This window comes from Falco rusticolus, chromosome Z, assembly GCF_015220075.1.
Source record: "Falco rusticolus isolate bFalRus1 chromosome Z, bFalRus1.pri, whole genome shotgun sequence".
In the NCBI taxonomy this organism is placed as follows: domain Eukaryota; kingdom Metazoa; phylum Chordata; class Aves; order Falconiformes; family Falconidae; genus Falco; species Falco rusticolus.
The window spans coordinates 29,102,379-29,127,865 of NC_051210.1; the positions used below are offsets into that span (position 1 = coordinate 29,102,379).

At 39.8% G+C, this 25,487-nt stretch overlaps 1 protein-coding gene across 1 annotated transcript in view; it reads left to right on the forward strand.

Moving 5' to 3' along the window:
• The first annotated feature begins 114 nt into the window (after positions 1 to 114).
• LIX1 (limb and CNS expressed 1) overlaps positions 115 to 25,487 on the forward strand; it is a 30,738-nt gene continuing 5,365 nt past the window's right edge. Inside the window, 6 exon segments of the mRNA XM_037373860.1 lie at positions 115 to 119; positions 2,106 to 2,194; positions 15,322 to 15,383; positions 16,556 to 16,737; positions 19,773 to 19,810; positions 19,813 to 19,868. Of these exon segments, the coding sequence (XP_037229757.1) occupies positions 115 to 119; positions 2,106 to 2,194; positions 15,322 to 15,383; positions 16,556 to 16,737; positions 19,773 to 19,810; positions 19,813 to 19,868 (432 nt within the window).

The following is a 25,487-nucleotide window of genomic DNA, read 5'->3' on the forward strand; positions in this document are numbered from 1 at the left end:
ACAGCTCTTGCTTTCAAAGTTTTTAATTTTTGTCTTCTCTCTGGAACGATATAAAAGCTAATCTTAGCCAGCAGCTATGTATGTTCTTAAATAAAACTATGGCACGTAAGTAAGATGAAGTAGGTAAATGTTCGTTACAACATTAGAGCTGCATGAAAATCTGTTGACAGAAGGAAGTCCAATTAAATCTTACATTTAAGTGGCTGCATTCAGGGTATGCAGGCCTGGCTGCTGATACAGCTAGACCCGATTTTAGCTGGAAAAGAAAAGCAAACCAAGTGAATTTAATTGCATTTCCATTTAAAACATTAAGGAGGGAAAATAATCTGTTTCTGGGCTCTTACCTGTTAAGAGACTGGTTCAGTTGCAGCTTAACAAGATTTGAGTTACCAGTCTGGCTGAGGTGTGCATGCACTTCTTGGTTTAATTTAGGACTTGTCACAGGGAGTAACTTCTTTTTCATGTGTGACCTTAAGTCTGTCTTGGTAATCGGTTCCGAAAATATTCAAAGGCTGTCCATTTGATTCAGCACATTGAGAAAAGTATGGTGGAAATCTTGCTGTTTACTTTAAAATATTATTCTGAAATGCACTCTTAACTCTTGTAAAAGTATTCTGAAGGATGGTTCTGAGTTATGTTCATTGACTCTGCCAGATGAGACCCTTCTGAGACTGGATTTGGGAGGAACTATCCTCAAAGTTACAGCTTAAATATATCTTTGTTAAGCCTATTTTTTCCAAAGCAGCAGAATTCCCACAGTAGCTAAAATCATCAAAGGTCACAATGAAGTTTACACCTTGAATGAACTTAAGAGTACTCACTCCACTTCAATGTCCACATATGAAACAAAATATTTAGAATGAACTTAGGAAAATGCAGAGGTCAGGACAGTAGGGTTGCTGACTATCTTAAATTCATATCCTCAGCAGGAAGGAAGTGTGGGTTATAACAAAATCAGTTTAAAATGTATTGGTTTAATAAACACACATGAAGTAGTGTTAGTTCATTAATTTGTAACGAAACAAAATCTGGAAATTAATAAGGAGGAGATGAAGATGCACACATACAACTATGCACACTCAGTAGGCACAACGTCATGTAGCAATTTTCCACTGCAGAATCCTAAATACCTAATTTTTGTGTGGGAACGTGGAAGAAAAGATTGTTACAGTAACCAAAGGACAGCTCTTTATTTTTGGATATTTTCCAAATGGGGAAGACTTAACTGGAACTTATATAAAAGTATTCTGTACCAATGAAATAACTCCAGTTGATGTAGCTACAAACAGCCCTCCGCCTGAAGGAAAAAGCATGTTAGCCCTGTGTAGCAGCAGTGTGCCTGCATTTCTGCTTCAGGCTTTTGCCAGCACATCTATGTGTGTCTTTTGATTGGAGTGCCTCTTCAGACCCCTGAGCAACCCAGGTCCTGTTCTCTATATGTAACTACTTTAATACACTTACTGTATGTGGAATTGGAAATGACACTCCAGGAAAATAGATTCAAATTTCATTAACCTAATACATCACAAGGTTAATTTTGCTTTCTTTTTCATTTTCCACTTGCCTTTAATATCGAAGTCATATTCCTGTTACATGTGAAAGAGGAAGAAAAGCATACCGTTTAGTTCATTCAGTCTTTAAACAAGAGTCCACGTGCACTACTTTAATGGTAATAAGTTTGGAACAACTTTACATCTTACTTCCTTATATTGTCAGTCTCTCCGTAGAAGGTTAGAGTCTTGGGGAGCAAGGGAGTCTCTGTTAACGTGGTGTAAACCAGAATGATCTTTGCTTCAGCATATCATCAATACCCTGATGAAACAACTCTTTTCACACTTTCTCTCCTTAGCCTGTGGTCTGTGTAACAGAAGGAGGCAATAGGAATGAGTCTGTCTGTCTGTACAGCTAATTAGCTCAGCATACAGCAAAGGTAAGCAGCCCAGGGAGATGGGCTCTGAAAAATCATGGGGTGAAAGGCAGTGTCTAATTGGCAGGCATGGGGAGATTCTTTAGGAATTCAGTGCATTAATGAACGCAGAGATTCAGTACAGGACTCAACTAATTCAGGTATGAGGACAGTTTGTGGGTGCTTCCTGAAAAAGCAGACCTGAGACAGACAGAACCTTGGAGCCTTTGCAGCTTGTAATTGCCTGAGTTCTTCCTCATAGAGACCCTGCCCTGGTATTGAAAGACTGTAAGTACCAAAGATAACTATCTGACTAACTAACAATCTAACAAGTCGATTGCTTTATTTAGTCCAAATGTCTGTTACAGTCCAAGGTAGCAGAGATAAAGGTAATTAACTGGCTTGTATCTGCATGCGTATGACAAACTATAATGCTATTTAACTCCACATTGCCTATCTAAGGTAGTTTTCTGGTTGGTTTTTAAGTCTGCATTTCAGAAGATAATTCAGAACTTTTTCTTAGGATACTTAATTACACTCTTAGAGCATTCACCTTGTGGTAAACACTTCTACTACCTGACAGCCTTGGAAATTGTTATGTCACATCCCTTTCTGTTTCTGGTAGTTTGTCCTGTCTACTTTTTAACCAGTGTTTCTGTAAAACTCCAAAGTATAAAAATCTTAATGCTTATGTTTACACAGATGTAATGTAATATGCTGCCGCTTAAGCTTAAGATGTTTTCATACAAGTAATGGAATAGGGAGAGGAAATCTGTTCTATCAGACTTGAGCATAAATGCCTATTTTTTAACAGAATGCCATAACTTTTCACTTAGTTATTCTGCATATATAGTTTTCTCATCTTACAATCTGTATGTACCTGTCCCTTACAAAAACACTACTTCTGAAGTGCTTTTCAGTAAGTACTGCAGAATAAACTGGTCTGAGGCTTCCCACGAAGCAAATGGAGTCAAATGTGACCTGCATATCATGCAAATATGAGTATTTCGATTTGATTTATGATTTAAGTAGGACTATACATGAAATGAAGTGCTACTTGATTAGTAAAGTTTTGCAAAACTTACCTCCAGTTCCACAGATTTCACATAGTGGTAACAAACCCAAAAATTATTTTCTATTAATACAGCTAAAAAATATAATAATGAATTCCTTTGTTTTTACAATTTCCATCCAGAGATGAATAGATTATCTTAATTTTGTGCCCCTAAATTCAGTCCTACTTAAACTGTTAAATTAGGAGCCTTCTGGCTGCCGTTTTTGATCTAAATCAATCAGCTGTGTAACACAGCAGACAGTGCTGGGATAATGTCTGACTTTTTTTTATTTATTTATTTAAGAAGCTTTTTTGCCTTAACATTTAGATGTAATTGTAATTCATTGTGGGACATAAGGCACAGTGCAGAGGTATTTATTTAATTTCCATTCAATTGTCAACAGCTGTCTTAGAGTTAATAAAATCGGTCTCATGCAACCATTGGTTTCCTTCTAACTTGCTATGAAAGAAATAAAGTACATGGCTAGCAGTGGCATGTACACGTCTGCATTAAACATCTCTACTCACTGAATTCCCATACTATTATTCACACTGAAAGGCAAGAGACAGCACAAGCAGTTCACTGGGAATAAGCAGTAATATTCATGTAGAAAGATGCTATTCTCATACACCTGTCACGTAAGGATCCATCCCAAAACTCGGAGTTCAACATATCTTTATGAAGCCACACCTCAGGCAGTTTTTATGCTGCTGGGTAGATTTATTTTACCATCACAGACTTGGGACCTTCCAGTAAAGTCTGAATATATATGCATCACAAAACCAAAGAATTTAAGGGGGGCGATGGGGGCGGTGGGAGGCAAGAAGTTAGACGGAAGAAGAAAGGCATTCCTTGTTATAAGTTATCACTGGTAACTGGTTTCTGCAGATCTATTGACAAGGTTTTTGTTGAAAGTGTACATACAAGCTGCTTACACAGTGCAGTTGTGACCACCCACAGATCCAAGTGTGAGTAGCTTGCAGTACTATTTTTCTTTAGTTTTTCTGAGGTATGAGAAGAATTTTAAAGACATTCTAACATAGGTTTAACCTACATAGGCTTGAAATTACTGTGAATGCATGCCACTAATGCTGACTGCTGAAAAACATTCATAGTGCTTTGTCTTTTAAGTCAGATGAGAATTTACGTACATTCTTTTTGTCTTCAGTAAGAAGACAAGTCTAACAGGTAGATTTAGGTAGAGTTGTCCATCTCATCTGATTTAGTTTTTTTAAAGACATTGAAACAATGTGAGCAGGTATTAGTCTGGAAAAAAGGTAATCTCGTGGTTCCCTGAGAGAGCATGTCCACAGCTCTTACATTGGTTTCAGTCTTTGCCAGTAATAACCAGATAAGAATGAAAAGCCATCCAGCATCCACTTTTGTGTATTAACTGCCACCTTTTTTCACAATGTGAGCTGAACTGATTTAGTATATAGATCGCACTGAATTTTGCAAAGAGGGAAAGAACAAACATCTCAGAGCAAATAGTCTGCTTGCTACCACTCGACACCGCACACAACTTTTGTTCCATTGCAACTAACGGGCCTCTGCTTACTCTGACCCAAGGGCATGGTCTGCTGAGCATGCCATCAGAGAGGGCTTTCCCCAGCAGCAGGCAGAGACAGGAGTCTCAAAAGTTCCTGCCTCCCTGGGTGCAACTGGCAGAAGCAAAAATTTTGATATATAAAAGAAAGTCATGAGCAGGCAGTAGTCTTGCCTGTTAAGGCTTTTGTTCTTAAACCTGTGTATTTGAACTGATTTGTGTTCCATTACAGAACTTCCAACAGGCACTAGGTAAAAAACGATTTTTTGTCTGAATTAACATAATATGGATCTATCTTTTTCTGAAAAAGCTGTAATCTATGGTTTTTCACAAGGACTTGGTGTTTACCAGCAGAAGTGTCCTTCTGTATAAAGGATGCAAGTTCTGTAGTTAGCTAGAAAAACTTAGCCACACTTCTGGGTTTGGAAAATCTCGATTTGCACATGCTGAGCGGTGACAATCTATAGATGTGAAGTTTCTTTTCCAGAATAATTGTGTGTGTGCTGAGAGGAACCGGGCCTTAAGCAGTATCTCTGGGCAGCTGTGAAGCATGTGTGGAGTTGCAGTGACCTGCGCACACCGGCATGGCCGCTCCTGCTGACCCAGGAACTTGGAGGGCATGACTGCAGTATTCCCACACAAAGTGCACAGGCTAATTTAGTCTTGATGAGGCATATCAGGCTGCCTACTAACTGGTGGGACAGAAAACATCCAAGTGAGACAGCTAATCAGCAGAAAAGCTGTAGCAGGCAGCCTCAGGGAGAGAGGAACAGGCAAAGACCTAGAGGATGGAGGAAGACATTCAAGGTAGAACAAGGAACCCAGCATTCAATTCTTGTAACTGCAAGAGATATGTTTACTTTTTTCATTCCCCTGATCTCTGTTTATTTTGTAGTTTCTTCTGTTTCAGATAATGCAGGGGTCATACAGATAACACCTTCTACCACACAGCTCCCATTTAACCCCAGAACTAGTCTAATCTGTGCACTGGTAGACGTGTCCTGGTAGCAGGGAAGGAATGAGAAGTATCAGTATGTAATTAATTACTATATAATTAAATTGTCTTTCTCATGCAAATTAAATTCATTGCTTTTCTCCATATACACTATGATGCTCTTGTTTACTCCAACTTCAGTTCTTTTTCTTTTTTAAAATGTTCTTCAAGGAAAAATATGGATACCCAAACAAGGAAGGAAGCTGAACTCGTGAATTCTATAAGGAGTCCAGGTGAAGGCTGAAGTACAAGGGTTGTATTTCTTGTTTATGAGATGGAGAGGCAGAAAAAATAACCAGTTATACATCTAAACCAACAACATGGAAGTCAGTGGAGAGATTATTAACTCAAACATTTTGAATTTTAATGATCTTAGGGAATAGTAACAAACCCGCAAGGTTCTTTTAGGGTTTATTGTTATTTCTATTTGGAGTTTTTTTGCTGCTGGTTGGTTTTTGTATGCTTCTTTTTAAGAAATGGCCTGCTTGAAGGTGCTATAAGACATGAAGGTCTTAGCAAAAATATGTTCACCATGAATGGAGAGGAGTTATTCCTCATCTGGGTCCTCATCAATATCACATATAGAAGGAAAGAGAGTGAGACTCTGGAGTAGGGAATTAAATGGAGTGGTGAGCTGATCTTGGCTGACTGTCAAGATTTTGGTGACTACCAAGCCTCCCTTTCACATCCCCTCCTCAACAGGACAAGGGGAGAAAACACTTGTGACAAAAAGGTTGTGAGTTGAGAGGAGGAGAGGAAGATCACTCATCAGTTACAGTCGCAGGCGAAACAGACTCGGCTTGGGTTGAGTACACCACCATATTTGTTATTCCTGCAGACACCAGATCATTGTTTTTAACAATTACACACCTGGACAACACTTGTTTGAAGGGTGAAAGTGCTTTATACTGGCATCCTAAACATGTGGTGTTCTTGATGTTGGCAATATTTATTGTGATCTATTTCAATACCAATACAGGACTGAATATCATCAATAACATTTCTTGACTGAAGTGGCATCTTCTATTGAATTGCCAAGTTCAAAACTTGGAAATTTGATGTTGTTGTGGTTTAACCCCAGCTGGCAGCTAAGTACCACGCAGCCACTCGCTTACTCCCCCTGCCCTGGTGGGATGGGGAGGGGAAGCAGAAAAAAGTAAAACCCATGGGCTGAGATAAGAACATTTCAATAATTGAAATAAAGCAAAATGTAATAATAGTAACAAAAAGGGACATAACAAAAAGAGAAAGAGAAATAAAACTGAAGGGAAGAAAAAAAAAAAAGTGATGCAGAATACAGTTGCTTACCACCCAACTGGCCGATACCCAGCCAGTACCCAAACCACAGTCCCTCCCAAGCAGTGATACACCCCCCCCAGCCAACTTTGCCCAGTTTGTGTACTGCGCATGACGTTATATATTTTTGAATATTGCTTTGGTTAGTTTGGGTCAGCTGTGCTGCCTCTGTCCCCTCCCAATTTCTTGTGCCCCTCCAGACTTCCCATTGGCAGGGCCTGAGCAGCTGAAAAGTCCATGACTTAGTACATGTACCACCCACCCTATGTTAATGCTGTGCCAGCATGTAAAGAATAGGGAACAACCAAAAACACAGTCTGTGCAGATTTCACTTTCAGTGAAACAAAACACTGAAACTGAATTTGATGCCTCCAGTCTCCAGGAAGAGGAAAATTGCCTGGTTAAGCAGTCTACCTTCATTTAAAGGAAGGCAGCTCAAACTTCATAGGCATTGACACTGTGAAATAGAACATTTGAAGAATGAGCTTGAAATCCTTGACAACCAGATTTTTGAGACAGAATCAGATTCCCAGAACATAAGTGGCAATTTCAGTAGACTCCTTCATGTAAAGGAATGAAGCTGGGTTAATTAGTATTGATAATATCCAACTGTGGGCTCGCTTCAGGGGCTTTGGGTTGGCTGATGTAGATAAGGTGCAGCTGTGGCTGGTTCTGTTAAGAGGTTGGGCAGCCAATGAAGAGGGAGTAGTCAAAGAAGAGAGAGGAGGAAGCAGAGAGAGTATGTGTGCCTGCCCGGGATGAGGAGAGACAAGGAGAAGACAGTAGAGGGCCTAGCATGAAGAGTAGGTTGGTATGTGGTGGTAAAAGACTTTGTTGCAGCTTGATAGTTTGGAAAGTGCCGTGACACCTTCATAACTCCCTTCTTCTCACCAGTTGCTGACTGCATAGCCTTTTGTGAAATAATTGGTGGCTTCGGTACAATTACGAAAATAAAAGAATATAAACACAGTATTTAACAAGACCAGAAATATCCCAGCTAGCAATTTCATTTAAAGGTTCATTTGCATTCATCTATAAACCAGCAAATCCAGTTGCTGAACTACCTGCATTTTTGGTCAAGAAGTCATTTCTCCATGTCAAAACAAAGCAAGATATATTTGTCATTCTATGAAAAATGCAGACCACAAGCAAATGAATAAAAGAAAAACATATAGGAACACAGTTTTCAGAGACTGTTATTCAGCAAATCTGAGGAACATAGTTACTTCTGTATTTGTATTGCTTTTGGGGGTAGACAGTTAGGGCAGACACATAAATTGTATTAGAAAGTGGTGAAGACTTTGATGGGAAAAATAGTCTACATTCCTGTTTAATATGCACTCAAACTTGCTATAATTTTTTTACATTCTCCTTAGCATTCCTAGTATTTTATTATTAGCCAATAAACAGTAAAATGTTAAATATAAGATTATGGTGTTTATATCTTTTTTTTCTAATCTATCTTTCATTTCAACTGCTTAGAGTTATTCACACTACACAGTACCTTGTCGAACCTGGGGCCAGGTAATGAGGTATTCATTCATAGCAGGTTACATTTGAAATTTAGGGCTGGCCTTCAATTGAAGCTCTTCTTCAACTCAGTGGTAAGTTAGCTAGGATAAGGCATTTTTGTCAAGTTACAAGCTTGTCATAGCCAAGGTATTACAGGAATATATGTACTTACAAGCATTTTCTTTTTATGTATCTATTTTTTGGTCTAGAGTAGCATTATTTCAGTATTTCAGCAATTAAGTGGGATAATACTATTATATAGTCTTTTCTTATCCAAGTCTAACAAGTGCTTGTGAATGGGTTACACTACTAGAAGGTGTCCACTGCAATAGTAAGAGGAAAAAGATGAATGGCGTCTAATTGACCTCTAGCGGTTCACGTGACAAAGAAGCAGAAAGTGTTGCAATGAATCAGAAAATTCAGAGTATATCATAGCAGATATTAAATAACATAATAAAGCTCATTACTTGCCTTTGTGACAAATAAGGGAGTTTGCAGGTGAACTCATCCAAAATGTATTTCTAAATCTAGCTATCTTCTTTTTTTTTAAAAAAAAAAAAAAAGAGGTGAGGAGAAGGTCAGTAAAAACTAATTGTTTAATCTCCAAAGGCAATGCCATTACTCCATGACCAGCCTGTCCATGGATGCCCAGTTTTCAGATGAGGACCAGCATCCATCATCTCCACAAGGGCTGATGCAACAGTATTGCACCTAAGTTTCAACAACTACTCATTCGTTATAATCTAGTCTGTATATGTAATCCATTAAGATCTAGAACCTAAAGCAATTGCTGTTATTCCAAGTGTTTTAACCAATTTGGTAAATATCCATGGGTCTTTCCAATTACCATAGTTCAGCCCTTCTGTTAAACCAAATAAGAGTTTGGAGACTATGAATTTTGTATTGTGTGCTTTCTGGAACATTTCCTTAGTGCATATAGGAAACAAGCCACGTACCATGATCTTTTTCAGATTACAATAGGGGAGTTAGAAGCTGAAGTAGGATAGGGACTGAGCAAGCCATAACGGTTTGCAAGGGCTTTGACTGGAGCTGGGGAATTGTTTTGAGCCTTAGCTGCGCAAGGTAGCAAAAATGTTCTTCTGCATAGGATCTTTCTTTTCTTAGCCTTAAATTTTCATAGCAAGATTCTAGCTTAATATAAATAAGCAAAATGATCACCTCCTGCCTCCCAAGAAAACAAAAATTACTGTGAATTCTCTGGATTTGCAGTGCATTCAGATTAGGCTTCTTTCTGTCATGACAGAAGATGGGCATTGAGATTTTTCATTTTCCAGTATTTCTGCAGTTTTCACCTGATCAGAAGTCTGGGAGAGTTACCCAGTGGTAGTTTGTCGGGGTAGTTGTCTAAAGCTTCTAAGACGTTACTAAAATGGTCTGAAATTGTTAAAGAGAGCTTACCAGTGACTACAGTGCTTCATATTTCTCATGCTGTGCAGCTTAGGATCAAAAATAACTTTTCAGCAACACATATAGAACCTAATTTCAAATTTAAATGGCAGTAAACTACTTTGGGAGAACTTAAACTGGTAGTGGTTTTTAGTTTAAAAATTTTAAAGAGTAGGCTTATTTTCAGAGCTTTGGTGCAGGGAGCTCTTCACAGAGTCTTCTGAACATTCTGGATCTACTTTTACTTATGTGTTTGTCCTTATTATGAAACTGTTGGGAATACTGTTAAGAGAATTGCTTAAAGCATCCTAGAATTTCCTGGATCTTAAATGTTTCAAAAACTTGTGATAGTGCCAAAGCAAGACAGCTTTGACATTTTGGTCCTTGAAAATATAATGCAAGAGGAAAAACCAGCACATTTTTACAATTTTTATTTTTCCTAGATTATTGTGCTGCCTTGCATATTATCAGTTTTACATGTTTCATATTTTGCCAACATTTTACCCATCTCTAGGGTTCGCACTTTTTTTTTTTTTTTTTTTTTTTGTGGGTTTTCTGTTGGGTTTTGGGGTTTTTTTTCAACAATGCTTTTCAAATAGATTAATAACTTTCCTGTGCATTATCAAGTGCTGGATTGTACGTTTCTCTTATAAAACTACATTGCTACAGTCAGTCAGAAATATAATTCAGGACCACATCACTGATAGAGAAGCAGAAGAAAGCCAGTTTGGCAGCCTGCTGCCCATGTTAAGCTGCTGCAGATGGACATTAAAAGATTGGTTCTGTTCATTCTTTCAGGAAAAAGCATTAGGAGCATGCAAGTGGGTCTAATTGGAAATGGTTCATCAAAGACAAGCACTGTAAACATTAGAACAATTTAGTAATGAATTTCCAATATTTCAATGTATAGATATCAAAGCTTTCAACGTCCAGATTGCTTAAAAACTCCTGTAGTTATTATATTTACGACATCTGTAAAAGACAGTAAGCAATGCATTACAGACAAACTGCAAATGTCCACACTCAAGTCTGGTTTTAAATAATCATTGTAATAATAATGTTCTGCATTCTTATTCTGAATTACAGGATACGCTTCATGGTATCTCACAGTCAAAAAATCTATTAATTTGCCCATGTGTTTTAAAGATATTATTTTCTGTTTTTATTCTGGACATATAACACACATGATAACTATCCAAAAACTGTATAATACTTTTTGTTTATGTTAGAGGGCCTAACATTAGGCCCATATGATCAGCTTCCAGCTCCTCACTTGCTAAACTCTAACTGCTCATGTTTTTATCAAGTTGCTATGTTTTGACATGGAGAAATGATGACTTGACCAAAAAATGCATTTGCAAGTCAAGCCTACTTTTCAGCTTTGCAAGAGAGATGATCTACATCAATTAATTCTTTTGAACTATGGGTTTGTAGCTTGGTAAAGATAGAAGCACTGAAAATTCCCTGAGCTGGTGATCTATATACCAAATTAGTATTTCCTTATATACTTGCTATCATTTCCCTGGTACTGTTAATCAAAGTATGCTTTATAAGGACTTTATCTTTTATTACCTTTTTTCCTGGTCTAATGAAAGTTTGATTGATTAACTAGAAGGTCACTACCCAGTGAACATTTCCTTAGTTACATCCATAGACTGTTGTGGTCACAACATTAATGCTGTCAGAAGTACAAATACACAAGCATCAAAGTGCATGTAACTCTAATACCCATTGGTAAAATATAAAGTTTATGTTTTCAGCTCTTTTTCAATACCTTGTGGTGTGAGGAAACCCTTCATAACTAAACACAGTTGTAGGAGGTGGAATAAGTAGGTTTAGTCCTGCAGCAGGTGTGATGTCACTGACTTAAGGACTCAAATTTCCTCTTGAGCATTATCATATAAAGTGATCAGAAAGCAGCTGTTTAAAATCACAGACAATGCCTCCCTCTCACTTCAAGCTTTTCTTTTTTTTGCAGATCTGAATAATTTGGTAGATGTTTCCAGACTTTGTAAAGCGTATGTATGAGACTGCATATATGGGCTTGGGGAAAACAGATAGGTGGTATAAATAACATGGAGTTTGTTACCAGTATTGCCTTCAGTTGTCAGAGACCAATTAAGCTCCTCTGAAAATCTTGTAAATCAAAAAAATGTTGTCCATTGTACTTAAATATTTGTCTGAGTGCTTCAGTGTTACATCTTAATTGATGGCTTCTCTCCATTTAATTTTTCTGTTGTTTTGCCTAGAATGGATTCTTGCCCTCATCACATATATGTGTGGTACTAAAATGCTTCATTTGATGCTGGGCCTTCTTCAGCATTGTGACTTGGATATGAGCTAGCTGCCAAAAACACTGAGAGAGAAATGTAAGAGAACAGATGCCAGAATTACATAAGTTACTTCACTATTTAGATTTGCAGATGAGTAGAGAGAAACCCTGTAGCTTCAATATGGACACAGCAGAACCCGAGACACTTTTTTTTAAAGTGATGATTTCTGCAAAATGCCTTGTGCTAAGCTCGCCTTTGCATTGGCCCAAGTTGATACAATTGTATTCCATTCTACTCCTCAACACCGGAAAAACTCTCAAAAATGTAACAGAAAAAAACCTTGTTGCTTAGTCGGCAATACATCATTGCAACAAACTATCTGTATTAGGTAACGAATGTGCTTAGTTAGACATTCATGCCAATGGTGATAGAAAGCGCTGACTTTTTTTATTTACAGCTATCTCTAAGCCAAAGTCCGTTTAGTCTTACAGACTTCCTTTTTTATGTTTTAACCCAGCAACTGAACTTAACTAAGGCTGTCCCTGTTTTCTGTCAGGGATCAATCAAATGCCCAAATTCATTGTGTTTGCTGGTCATGTTGCAAATGTCTCTTTTACAAGTTTCTTCACAATGACATAAAGAGCATAGACTTGAAAGGATTGTTGCCAAGTTGAGATGGGAAAGGTATTTAGGGTTACCTGAAGTATCTTTTTAAAAGCTAAAAAAATCCCATTTTTTTAACTGCAGCACCAAGTTTGATCAGAATGAGTACATATGTGATGGGAAATCATTCATGAAATGCTAACTTTGGCTCTCAAAATTCATTTCGCTTCTCACTACAATATCCAGAAAACACTTGTTAAACTTATAAACTTCACTATCCATGGGAAGCCACTGCTTCTCTTCCCCTGACCAGCCTGGTGTTCATAAGGATTGTCAGTACACTCACTGTGCAACAATACACACTCAATGTTAGCTACAATTTGTTGTCCAAAGGAATTGCCCAAAGCATAAATCAAGGCAAGGCTGGAGTCAGAACTTTAAAACCCCAGCGCAGCGCCCAGGCAAGGAAAATGTATTGTATGTTGTCTCATGTTGCTGGTCAGGCAAAGAGGCCTCAAACCTTCCCTCACTGCTGCTGTCCTAACCAGTGCCAGGCATACCTGTCCTGTCACTCGGCTTCCTCAGATGGTGGCCCTTGAGCTCTACAGTGAAACTGGGGAGCTGCAGCAGCTGCTCTCCTGCATGCCAAGCTCGTGTCAGCAAGCAGCAGGACCAGCAGAGCCTTCCTCCATGACACCGCCACTGTTTTCTGAACACGGGGGCTCCTTATGCTGATTTCTCATCCAAGTTGGCCCACTAGAAACTTAGGGATTCACCAGAAAGACTTTCAGAGCAGGGGTAGAAACCTTAATTGAGAGCAGTGGAAATCTTCTGGGATGTTAAGCAATGCTTCGGTTGAAGTTCTCTGTTCACACTGCATTTTCCAGTTCCAGCCTCAGAGGCAATGAACCTGACTTTTAAGTTCACTTCAGCTTCTTCCTCTTTTCAGCAATTACAGGGGTGGTGCTCTGTGTTTGACCTCTTTGCAGGCACCGAACAGAGGAGAGGAGAAAACTGGAAAGATCTCGCCCTGACTTGGCTCCCTGGAAGAGATCTGAGGCCTTGCTGTGACCTGAGGCAGCTGGTGGGCTCAGTCACATCACTGCTTCCAGGCCACGAGAGCTGCCACAGGGCCAGGCAAAGCCAGCACTGACCGTGCCACCTGCATGTGTCACACAATGTTATGTCACACTGTATGTTAAACCACTTGCCCAGCACAAGTGCATTTTACTGCGTTGAAGATCTGGCCCATAGCATTAATGTTTACAAAACCAGGGAGTATGATGAGTAAACTTGCTTTGTCAGATAAATGACAATTATCAAAGTAGAAAAGAAATGAAACACTGTGGGTTTTGGATACTTTCACCTACTGAGAACAAAAAAAAAAGAGATCATCTTTAGGCTAGGGCATCCTTTCCCTGTTCTCTACATGTCTGAAGGACTGGGACAAGCCTGGTTCTCTGAGCCTGGATGGCTGCCATCTGCCTATATTGGCCTCCTCCCTGTGGAGATGGAGGATAAGGCTTCCTTCCCCCTTTCCAGCTAGGAAAAAAAAAAAAAAAAAAGTCTAAACACCAGCATATTAAGAATGGAAATCTCTGGCTGCTGGTGTTTCAGGGGAAGCTGTCAGCCAGCCTGAAGGGCCAACCCGTGGCTGTCAGTGGCTGTGATGACACTTCTGCGGCCATCACCGAGCTTCAGCTTTCAATAGCTGAAGACTCCCTTATAAACCTGAGCCCAAAGGCCTATGCTAAAAACCTTTGCCCTCTGAAAAAAAGACATTAGAATTTTAGCCTTTTATTCCCCAGCTCAAATGAGCTTTAATCAGCTTCATCCTTTCAGGACTGAGAGAAAAATCTAAATTAAAGGAGGGGAAAAAATCAAAAAATCATAAAGGAAAATCGTGTGTCACCACTTTAAATCATAATCTCAATTTCTGTGTAAGTTTTTGTATCTCCTGTTACCTTTAGTAAATGTTAGGGATTTTTTGCTTATTCCACACTTGTAAATCTCTTAATCCCTCAGGAGTTAGCATTTCCTTATAAACCTTGTCTTACTGGAAAACAATTTTTATCTTTATCTTTACTGGAATTCTTTACTGGAAAAAAAACTTTTAGCTGTCATTTTTTTCTGAGATTTCATCTTCATAAGACACTCTAAAGCCAAAGTATTTGGATTGTTTTATATTACAACCTTTACTATTGAAAGCACGTAAATCTGAGTTTTGTTCTCAGAATCTAGGAAAACAAAACGCATACAACCTGCAAGGCAACATTTAAACATAAAGACAGAGAAATGCACAGTGACAAAACATTTGAACTGACCATAAAATGGTTAAATACTTTACACTTCCAGGGAGATGCCAGCTTCTTAGCATTACAGGAAAAACTGAAATAAAAGAAAGAAATACAAATCCACTTTCCTTTTAAAAATCACATTTTTTGTGAAGAAACTTGTAGAAAATGGTATTTAAATAGGGACTGTAGAGTGCTTTTCTTTCAAATGAAAAAAATACTTTACCCCATGAGAAGATAAGCATTTAAAACATTACTGTTGCTTGTTTCAGAGAACTATGCATCCATTTTCATCAAATTTAAAACAGTGCTTTGCTTGATTGAAACCAGTTATTACATCATAATTAGAAGCAGTGTACTCACACGTGTTGTTGAAGTGAATCGAAACCATCCAGTAGAATTAAAGTAATAGTGTCAGATACTGAATTCCTTAAGGCCTGGAGGAGGAAAAAAAGATGCAAGAATCTATGGATGCTGTTGCAATTGAGCGTAAAAGAGTATGCAATGTATCACATCAAGCATCACAAACTACAAAAGTGCTCTATCAGTTGGAGTAACACTGAAATAAGTTGAAGCCCTCAAGTACATCAAAACTTCTTGGCCATGAAGAAAATAAAACATTGGAATTATAGAGATGCTAATTACTGCTTCCTGGCATTTAAAACATATTCAGATATTTTTAAATGACTAGTCCTCCAAGTCTAGTGCAAATTTCTGTGAAGATAGCTTTGGTGTTGAAAACCATGCCAGGTTCTCAGTGCCCATGTTCTTTCTCTCTCTTCGTAAGATACAAAAAAGAATACAAAGATCATTGATTTCATTTATACTGCTTCAACTCTGTACTAAGACAACGGATATCAATAGGTTGTTTAGAAAGACATTTGTTTTCAGGGCTGTAGTTGTTGCTACCATAACTTTTTTTTTTTTTCCTCACCCAATAAATTACTGTCTATATATACATTAGGTGGGGAGACAAAAGCTGGAAGAATGAACAAAGCAAAGTTTGAGAGTGGTTTTCATTGTCTTATAAAATCATGGCAATTGCTAGGACTGATTTGCTCTCTAGCATAGAGATAAAGTAGAATGTGCATGCTGCTGCTTCTCGAGTGGCTTATTTGCTCATTCATGCTCAGACTGTCTGCCAGATTTTAGATTTTTAGAAGTTTCACCTTCTGGTCAGTTTGGCATAAGTACTTTAAGGCATTTTTAAGCTGACCAAAATCCTGGGATGGGCTTCATCTCCTAGGTTCCTATGTATTTAATTCACATAATCTATTCCTTGTAGTTGCAATTCAGGCATTGCTACTGCCTTGGGCTCTACTTTTCATTGTGGCACACGATTTAGCCTTGTAAAAGCTTTGATATAATCGAAATCTTGGGCTTGATGTGGGGTACGTGGGTGTGTCATGTCAGTTCAAAAGTCACCAACATTACAGACTTTTTATAAAATAGATTAATATTTAATTAAACCAATATTATTGTGAAAAAAGTGGTAAAGCTAATTCTTACTGGAAGTGTTGGCTCTCAGAAGTCAAATTTTATGAGAAAAGCAGCTAATAAATAATATAAGTAATACCTCTTTTTTTTTTTTTTTTTTTTTTTAACTGTGTTTTACCTTTCTTGTATTGAGAAGCAAAAATACACCTAAGAAATACAATGGGAAATACAGACTTCACCAGAGATCTGTAAAATTCAATGTCTGCTTTTTCACAACTGCTTAAGCAAAGCAGAGGCAAGGTGAGGTGCTTTAAAAGTGGCTCTGATCACCTTGCTCTTCAATGAGTTCCATTGTTGCAGGATCACAAATGAATTAATCATGGAAACTGTTTGGGAGTCTGTTTCCTCAACCGGTGTAAGTGGCACAAGTAATTTTAGTATCAGTAGTGATGCATAACTGGTTTACTAATAAACTTCTCCAACAGGGTTATTAGAACCTCTGCAAATGTATCTTCAGTGTTAACCCAGGAAACCCAAGAGTTTGTGTGCTTCTCTACTATGTAGGATGATATCAGTTTAAAAGATTGCTGGGAGAGGGGCAAAATTTTTATGAAGATTTTTGTAGGCAAAATAATTAAGACCTTGTAGGCAAACTCAAAGTTCTACAAGGCCTACTATCTCTTCTCTAGGAGTGACCAATAGATAGTACATGGGAAAGGTATTAATGAAAGAAATCTACATGATTATTTTTCTTCAAAACTGGCATATTTTCATCTAGCTGATGAAAGTCAAAGCTTTAGTGGTTTTTCACCATTATTCTAATAAAGAGTGTCCAAGCCAAATTTATGTTTAAGACTGTGGCATTAAAACATCAGTTTTGCTAGGCTGTGTTAACTTTTAGAATTTTCTTAGTTGGGTTTTTTTTTCTCTGGAGTTTATACCTAGATAAAATATTTATAGCTCAGAGCAATCCTATGTAACAAATACCATCTTTGGGCATTAGAAATCCTTAAAAATGAAAGTACTAACTTGCTAAAAGACGTATCTGATGGTTTTAGGAAAGCTTAATTGAATTCCTCTTATGATTGGATTTCTGCTAAGTGTGGAAGATACTCTGAAAAGAAACATTACTGTTTCCCTGTATTTTAATAGATGGTCTGTAGTATTTGACTTCTAAGTAAAACTCCTGGAACTTATACTTTTTAAGAGGAAAAATGTAAAAACAGATGACTAAGGTGATCTGGTCTGTGCCTGGTTTACAGATAAAAGGATGTTTCCTTTTCCAGAACTGAAAATTTTATGTATTTCAGATGGACAAAAGTCCATTAAAATTAAGAAAACTATTGCATGATTTATTTTTGTGTGAAATTTAAAGAGAGTTTTTATTCAAGTAATTTATAATTTTTTATGGAAATTTTTGAGGTAAAAGGTTATGTACTTCATAGACTTCTGCTTGGATTTCCTCAGGGATATTTAAAAGCCAGCGTAAATATTTCAGCAGCATTGTGTTGGCACTACAGCATTTGAAAACCATAAATTTACTAGCATTTCAGTGGAACCATACTGGGTAGAAATCTGTTTAAATTTGTCACTGAATAGCTAGGGTTATTCAAAAGAATCTGTCCTGATTCATCTCATGTTGCTTTTCTGGTTTTCCATGTGAAAATGAGGAGAAGGAAGAATGAGCTCAAGTGAGACTCTGCCCCTTACTATACCTGGCTAATTCATGGGGCTATTGGATTTTACTGAAAATGCAAATGTAGGATTATGGACCATTTCATCATACTTCATCAATATGGCCATAGAAGCACTTTATAAAATGCCTTCATTGCTATATATTTACTTTATGAGGTGCGAAACCTTCACAGTCAGAATTATCTGTGTGGCAGTAAGTATTCCTGCAAACTAGACAGAAATTATTTAACTGAAGGGGCATATTGTTGATTCATTGCAAATGATTATGTTTAAGACTTTAGGTGGATAAGCAACAGTATCACAGGGACTGGTAAATCCTGGGTCCAGGAGATAGACTCTTCTACCTATAGAATACCAGGATAGGCGAGATCAGCTGAAGGGCAGCAAGGCATTAGTATAAAAATATATACTGGTGAGCTGCCAGTCACTTGCAGTTTATTTCAAAATGCTCTAGAGGGATGCTGCTCTGGTTTGTAAAAAAACCTAAGTAGGGCTTCAAACTTTAGGTCTGTCATTTTAGTCCCATTAGAGTCAATTTATCTTAGAGCTGTAAAACCAAGAAGAATATTTTAACTATTTGACTGAGGATGGATAAACAGGTCTGGACAGAATAAAGCAGATTGTTCCTTCTTTTCTGCTTCTCCTCCTCCCCAGTGTGATATTTTCTTCCTGTCTTTACACCCAGCAGACACTTTTGTTAGAGCTCCAGAACCAGATACCTCTTCTACATAATTTTCCTTTCTGTAAACAAATCAAAAATTCCAAGTTGCCTTTTTTCTTCCATAATTGTATGTGTTATTTACAATAATGGCATTCTTTTCTGGATGGAAAATGCTTCTAAGCATTTTACAAGCTCTGTGTTATAATTTTCCAGGGGCCTTCTCCTGCTCTCTTGCCATCTTTCATTATCCATTCCATTGTCCATTGCTGGGATAACATTTTGCTGCTTTTCTTCTCCTTTGTTGGTACAGCTGAGTGTTTTACTTCTACTGCATGCTAGTGCTGCAACATTTAAGAGCATATTTGAACTATAGCAAGCACCAGGTTAGAAAAGCCTTACAAAATTCACTGACTGATCCAGTGGCATTGAATAAATCAGGCAAGAAACAACGTAGCTAGATAGAAGAGAAGGAACTCTGAGCAGGTACTGTGATGGTTACTGGCAAGAGAAGCATGTCAGATAAACCAGCTCAACTGTATCAGGAGAACAATGATTTAAGAAGGACCAGTAGGATGTGTATGGGGGCCTAGCTGAGCAAGCCTCTGGAGTTCTGGGTTCTTACTGAAAAGCAAACATTAAAGCACTTCTGGTTAATCCCACAACTCCTTTCCTCCTTCCCAGTAACCAACAGTTCAGTAAGTGATTTAGCATTCTTATTTGTCATCACAGGAAGACTGGCAAGCACCCAAAGGCATCAGCAACCTTAATGTGTAATAGATCAATGTTTAAGGTGAAAGAAATCAGTGTTCATGAATTGTCAGAGCCCTTGCAGAGTAATCAGATGGTATGAAAAATGTTATTAAAACGGATAACTGCCATGGTAACTATGATCAACAATAATGGATACCCGGATTGTTTGCTGTGGAAAGAAACGGGGAGGGGAGATGTGGGAGATGTGGGGGGTGGGGGGGTGGGGGAAGCATTAAAACTGACCCAGGTTTGCAGTACTAAAACATGTTCATAACTATAAACTAGGCACACATGATAAAGCAATCATTTCTATTCCAACTGCATTGTTTTATTTCTTCCCTATGGGTAACTTGAAGGATGTTGATGACCCAAGCACTAATATTCAGCCTATTATTACATGCCAGAATCAAACATTGGAAAGACAATGCTGGAATTTCAGGTTTAAGGATTACAGTACAGCTTCTGCCTTATTCACATTTGAATGAAACAGCTTTTCATGACTAGTATCTAGCAGCATTCATGGTATTTGAGGCATAGTGAGATGTTGTGATGATGAAGAACGAGAGAAAACTAGATAAAGACCAAATCTGAATGATTAAAGGCTAACTTCAAAACTCCAATACAATAAGTAAATAGACAATATCTTGTGACTGCTACATTAGAACAGCAGTGTTCCCTCCTGACTAATCATCCTGGCAGCTGCAGGGAACAATGGGGCATGTAATCGGAAGATCACACAGATCAATACTTGGCTCGAGGCCTGGTGTCAACACCTAAAGTTCAGTTTTTCTGATCATAGGTGAGTTTACACAGCACCAGGTCTACTGGCAACAGATGGGGATCACCTGTCTTAAAGGGGGAAAAAGACCCTAGGCTGTGAGTTAGCAGGGCTCGTTGAGAGAGCTTTAAACTAGGTTTGAAGGGGGAAGGGAATAAACCCAAGCTTGTTAGAGATGAGCCTGGTGGCAGTATGACAGTGTTGGAGGCGAGATTGATAGCACAGCCATAGCACAGCTGAAGTGCATCTGAGCCAATGCCGAAAGCATGGGCAACAAACAGGAGGACCTGGAAGCCGTCTTGCAGCAGGAAGACTATGACATAATCACCATCACAGAAACAGGTGGGATAACTTGCGTGACTGGAGTGCTGCAATGGATGGCTACAAACCCTTCAGAAGGAATAGGGAAGGAAGGAGAGGCAGTGGGGTTGCCCTGTTTTGACTGCCTAGAGCTGAATGATAGTGACAATAACATTGGCTGTTTATGGGTAAGAATCAGGGGGAGGCTCAACAGGGCAAATACCCTGGTGGGAGTCTGTTACAGACCACCCAACCAGGATGATAAGGCAGATGAAACATTCTGTAAGCAGCTGTGAGAAGTCACAAGATCACTACCCCTTATTCTCGTGGAGGATTTAACTGACCAAATGCCTGCTGGAAATACAACACAGCAGAGAGGAAACAGTGTCAGAGGTTCCTGGAGTGTGTGATGAAAATAAGTTCTTGACACAGCTGGCCAGTGAGCAAGCCAGAGGGGATGCCCCATTAGACCCGCTGTTTAAAGAAAGGGAAGGACTGGTGGGTGATGTGGTTACAAGACATCTTGGGCATAGCGATCATGAGATGCTAAGAGTTTTTGATTCTCAGAGAAGTGAGGAGGGGGTCAGCAGAAACACTGCCTCGCACTTCTGGAGGGGTCACTTTGGACTGTTTAAGAGCCTGGTTGACAGAGTCGCTTGGGAGATAGTTCTGAAGGGCCAAGGCATCCAGGAAGGCTGGATATTGCTCAAGAAAAAAATCTTAAAGGCACAGGAGCAGGCCATCCCCATGTGCCAAAAGACAAGCAGGTGGGGGAGAAGACCATCCTGGCTGAACAGAGAGTTTTTGTTGGAAGTCAGGGGGAAAAGGAGAGTTTGCCACCTTTGGAAGGAGGGGCAGGCAGCTCTGGAGAGCTGCAGGGATGTCACAAGGTTATGCAGGGTGAAGATCAGAGAGGCAAAAGCCCGGCTAGAACTCAGGCTGCCACTGCTGTAAAAGGTAACGAAAACAGTTTTTACAAATACATGAGAAACAAAAGGAGGGCCAGGGTTAATCTCCATCCTTCATTGGATGCAGCAGGGAACACTGCCACAAAGGGTGAGGAAAAGGCTGGGGTACTTAATACCTTCTTTGCCTCAATCTTTAATAGTAAGAGCACCTTCCCTCTGGGTACTCAGCCCTCTGAGCTGGAAGACAGGGATGAGGAGGAGCAGAATGAAGTCCCCACAGTCCAGGAGGAAGCCATCAGTGATCTGCTGCTCCACTTAGACATGCACAAATCTATGGGACCAGGTGTGATCCACCTGAGGGTACTGAGGGAGCTGGTGGAGGACCTCACCAGGCCACTCTCCATCATTTATCAACGGTCCTGGCTAACTGGGGAGGTCCCAGAAGGCTGGAGGTTACCCAGTGTGACACCCGTCTACAAGGAGGGCAGGAAGGAGGATCTGGGGAACTACAGGCCTGTCAGTCGGACTCGGTGCCAGGGAATATTTTGGATCAGATCATCCTGAGCGCTATCACATAGCACATGCCGGACAACCGGGGGCTCAGACCCAGCCAACATGGGTTTATGACGAGCAGGTCTGGCTTGACAAACCTGATCTTCTGTGACAAGCTGACTCACTTAGTGGATGAGGGAAGGGCTATGCATATTGTCTACCTGGACCTTAGTAAAGCCTTTGACACCATTGCCACAGCATTCTCCTGGAGAAACTGGCTGCTCATTGCTTGAACATGTGTACTTTATGCTAGGTTAAAAGCTGGCTGGACAACTGAGCTCAAGGTCTCTTTCAGCAAGGCTGCTCCCCAACCATACAGATCCTAGCCTGTACTGGTCTCTTCACATGTCATTCCATGGTACAGGACTTTCTTAATCTTCATACAGTTCTTGCTACTACTTTCTTCCAGTCTGTCCAATCGATGTCTCTCTGTAAGACAGTTTTCCTTTCTGATGTGTCCACCTTACCACCCACTTGGTACCATCAGCAAATTTGGTGAGGTTGCTTTCAGTCCTATCATCTGTGGGAAATAGTGTTGACTGTTTTTCTGAAGTCCAGGTAAATGACATCCACTGCTCTCCTCACATCACCAAAAAATGTCATTTTGTTGTTGAAGATGATCAGGTTAGTCTGGCATAATTTGACTTTGCTAAATCTGTGTTGGCTTTTCCCAGTCACCTGCTCCATTTCCTTTGCAATACATGGGTATGACATATGCCCTCTTCCAGTCATCAGCAACATCCCCTGGTATCCGTGACTTTTCAAAGATTATAAACAGCAAGCATAACAGCAACATCATGCACTTTTCTTAATACACTGGGATGGGTTATGTCTAGGACCACAGATTTCTGTGGATTGAGCCCTTGCAAAAGACCAAAGACCAATCCTTCCTCCACTAAGGATGTATCAACATATGTGTTGGTGTAGTTGCTTGATTTCATGAGCTGGGGTTCAGCACACAGGTAAAGGTGGAGGCAAAGAATGTACTGAAAAACTCTGCCTTGGCAACATTATTAGTAACTAGATTCTCTGCACTGGTTAAAAATTGTCCTATGTCTTCCTTGTGCTTCTGCTTACTGCTCATGTGTCTGAAGAACCCTTTCTTGTTGTTTTTGATGTCTTCGGCCAATTTCAGTTCTAGCTGAGCCTTAGCCTTCCTGACTGCATGCATGCCCTAGCGAGATTCTTAGAATGTAATCAAATCAAATTGGATCAAATCTGATGGAATGGGATGGAATGGGATGGAATGGGATGGGATGGGATGGGATGGGATGGGATGGGATGGGATGGGATGGGATGGGATGGGATGGGATGGGATGGGATGGGATGGGATGGGATGGGATGGGATGGGATAGAACAGAATGGAACGGAACAGAATAGAACAGAACAGAATAGAATAATTTCAGTTGAAAGGGACATACAATGATCATCTAGTGCAACACCCTGACCCATTCCGGGCAGACCAAGGTAAAGCATGTTATTAAGGGCACTGTCCAAATACATCTTAAACACTGATGGGCTTGGGACATTGACCACCCTTCTAGGAAGCCTGTTGCAGTGTTTGACTACACTCTTGGTAAAGAAACACTTCATAATGTCTGGTCCAAACCTCCCTTGGCACAGCTTTGAACCATTCCCATGTGTCCTTCACTGGATCCCAGGAAGATCAGCACCTCCCCCTACACTTCCCCTCCTCGGGAAGCTGTATAGAGAAATGGGGTCATCCCTCAGCCTCCTTTAGTCCAAACTAGACAAACCCAAAGTCCTTAGCTGCTTTTCATTGGACATGCCTTCCAGTCCTTCCACCAGCTAGGCTGCTTTCCTTTGCATGCAAGGACATTAACATCCTTCTTAAGTTGTGGGGCCCAGAACAACACACCAATGGTGAATCCAGTGGGATAATCACCTTTTTTGACTGGCTTACTGTGCTGTGTTTGATGCATCCCAGGATACAGAGATTTGCCCCTCTTGGCTGCCAAAGCTGCTGTCAACCAACACCCACAGATCCCTTTCTGCAGGGCTGCTCTTCAGCCACTCCTCTTGTAAGTTTTACTTGTGTCCAGTGTTACTCCACCCCAGGTGCAGAGTCCAGCATTTATTCTTGTTAAATTTTGTGCCATTGGTGATACCCAATGCTGCAGTCTATCTAGATCCCACTGCAAAATCTTTTGTCCCTCAAGAGGGCTAAGTGCACCTCCCGTTTTAGTTATCAGCAAAGGGTGTGTTCAACTCCTGTGATGATTGTTGATAAATACATTGAACTGTATATATGAGGACTGGCCTATAGAATTAAATCCTGAAGAACACCCCTGGGTAGTCACCAGCCAGGTGTAAACCCATTCAATATAGCTCTTTGAGCTCTGCCCTTTAGCCAGTTCATCACCCAGTGCACCATGTATCTGCTTATGTCAAGTTGGGCAACATGTTCAGGTGGATGTTGGGATGGACAGTATCAAAAGCCTTACCAAAATCCTGAAAAACTATATCCACCACCTTTCCTTTGTCGACTAGGCAGGTGACATCATCATAGAAAGATACCAAGTTAGTTGAACAGGACTTTCCCTTTGTGAACCCATGTTGACTATGCCTGATGATTGCATTATTGTTTAAATGCCTTTCAGTAGTACCTAGTATAGTCTTCTCCATAATTTTTTCCAGGAACTGAGGTTAGACAAACATATCGGTAGTTCTCTGGGTCTTCTCTTGTGCCATTCTTGTAAATTGAAATAACTGGCTAGCCTCCAGTCAGCAAGGATCTGCCCAGATTCCTAAGACATTTGGTAGATAATTGAGAAGGGTCCCGCCGTAACATCCAGTGGGTCCTTCAATGGGATGAATCCCACCAGGCCCCATGGACTTGCAAAAAGTCAGCTGATGCAACTGATCCCGTGTCTACAAATGGAAAGTCACTGCTAGTACAGTCATAACCCTCCAACTCAGGGGACCAGGGAGCCCAAGGTCTATCAGTATTATTAAAGATTTAATCAGATTACCATCTTTAATAAGTATCAGTCCAATGTTTCCTTCAGACCTCTTCTTGCTATTGACATAATTTTAAAAGCCCTTCTTCTTATCTGAAACAACACTGGCCAGTTTGAACCCTAAATGAGCTTTGGACTTTTATGTCTTCTGCCTGCATATACAAACCATGGCTCTGTAACCTTTCTGCAAAACCTGACCTCGCTTCCACAGATCATACGCTATTTTTTTTCCCCTCTTGAGCTCCATGAGGAGTTCTCTGTTCAGACAAGCTGGTCTTCTGTCCCTCTTGCTTGACTTCTGACTCAGTGGGGTTGCCTACTCCTGTACCTCTAGAAGGTGGTTCTTAAAGACTGACCAGCACTTGTGGACATCTATGTCCTCAAAAGCAGATTCCCAGAGTACTCTTCTAAATAGCTCCCTGAATAGCTTCAGGTTTGCTTTCTTGAAGTCCAGGGTAGCAACTCTGCTCTCCTTTTTTATCATTGTGTTACCAAAATCTCAGAATGAAGAACTTATCGACACCAATGTGATGTAGATA